Source organism: Bison bison, unplaced genomic scaffold (genome assembly GCF_000754665.1).
Source record: "Bison bison bison isolate TAMUID 2011002044 unplaced genomic scaffold, Bison_UMD1.0 scf7180017864302, whole genome shotgun sequence".
Taxonomy (NCBI): domain Eukaryota; kingdom Metazoa; phylum Chordata; class Mammalia; order Artiodactyla; family Bovidae; genus Bison; species Bison bison.
The window spans coordinates 866,485-867,276 of NW_011494874.1; the positions used below are offsets into that span (position 1 = coordinate 866,485).

The 792-nt window shown below is 62.5% G+C and overlaps 1 protein-coding gene across 1 annotated transcript in view; it reads right to left on the minus strand.

The window, feature by feature from the left end:
• Positions 1 to 792, minus strand: part of TNFAIP2 (tumor necrosis factor, alpha-induced protein 2) — a 13,447-nt gene that overhangs the window by 7,722 nt on the left and 4,933 nt on the right. The window contains exons 2-3 of the mRNA XM_010851412.1: positions 704 to 779; positions 4 to 86 (exon numbers count right to left, since the gene is read on the minus strand). Coding sequence (XP_010849714.1) covers positions 4 to 86; positions 704 to 779 — 159 coding nt within the window. The remainder of the gene's footprint in view (positions 1 to 3; positions 87 to 703; positions 780 to 792) is intronic.

Sequence of the window (792 nt, forward strand, 5' to 3'; positions counted from 1 at the left end):
TACTCCCAGTACTGGCGCTTCTGCTCAAAGCGGAGTTCAACGGCCCCTGAGGAGGACGTCCACCCCTTTACCTGGATGTCCCAGCACTGGACGGGGGTGGGGTCAGGCTGGAGGGGGCTGGCCCAGGCCACTGGGGGCTTATCGAGGCCTTGCAGCCCGCAGGGAAGGCCGTAGGAGGGGCCTTGCTGCTGATGCTGCTGCTGCTCAGTGGCTTCAGTCCTGTCTGACTCTGTGGGACCCCAGAGACGGCAGCCCACAAGGCTCCCTTGTCCCTGGGATTCTCCAGGCAAGAACACTGGAGTGGGTTGCCATTTCCTTCTCCTTGGTTCTATATTTAACCAGGGGCTGGAGGCTCCCAACTCTCTTCCCCACTACCACCCCCACCCCGGCCCCTTAGAGGACCGGGAGGGGGTCTCCAGGGCTTGGGGACCTGGGCGCAGGGCCCTCACCACCCCCAGGCTGCCCCAGGCTCCGCTCACTCCCCACCCACTTTCAGCCCCGCCTGGCTGATGGGGAAAAATTAGAGAAACTTCTTGGCCTGCTGGGACCTCCCTCCCACTGTGTAAAGACAAGTTGAAGGTGGTGGGGGCCAGCAAGTTCTCACTTCAGCCCAAGGAACTAGGGCCCAAAAGAGGGCAGGACCTGCTGAAATCACGGACCAACCAGAGGCTGAGCCACCCCCCATCCCCAGGCCACCCCTCACCATGGGGACAAAGGCCAGGCTGGAGCTAGCACTTGACCCTTGGGTGATATTGGGCCGGAGCAGCCTCTGCCCAGGCCTTGGTATGAGAT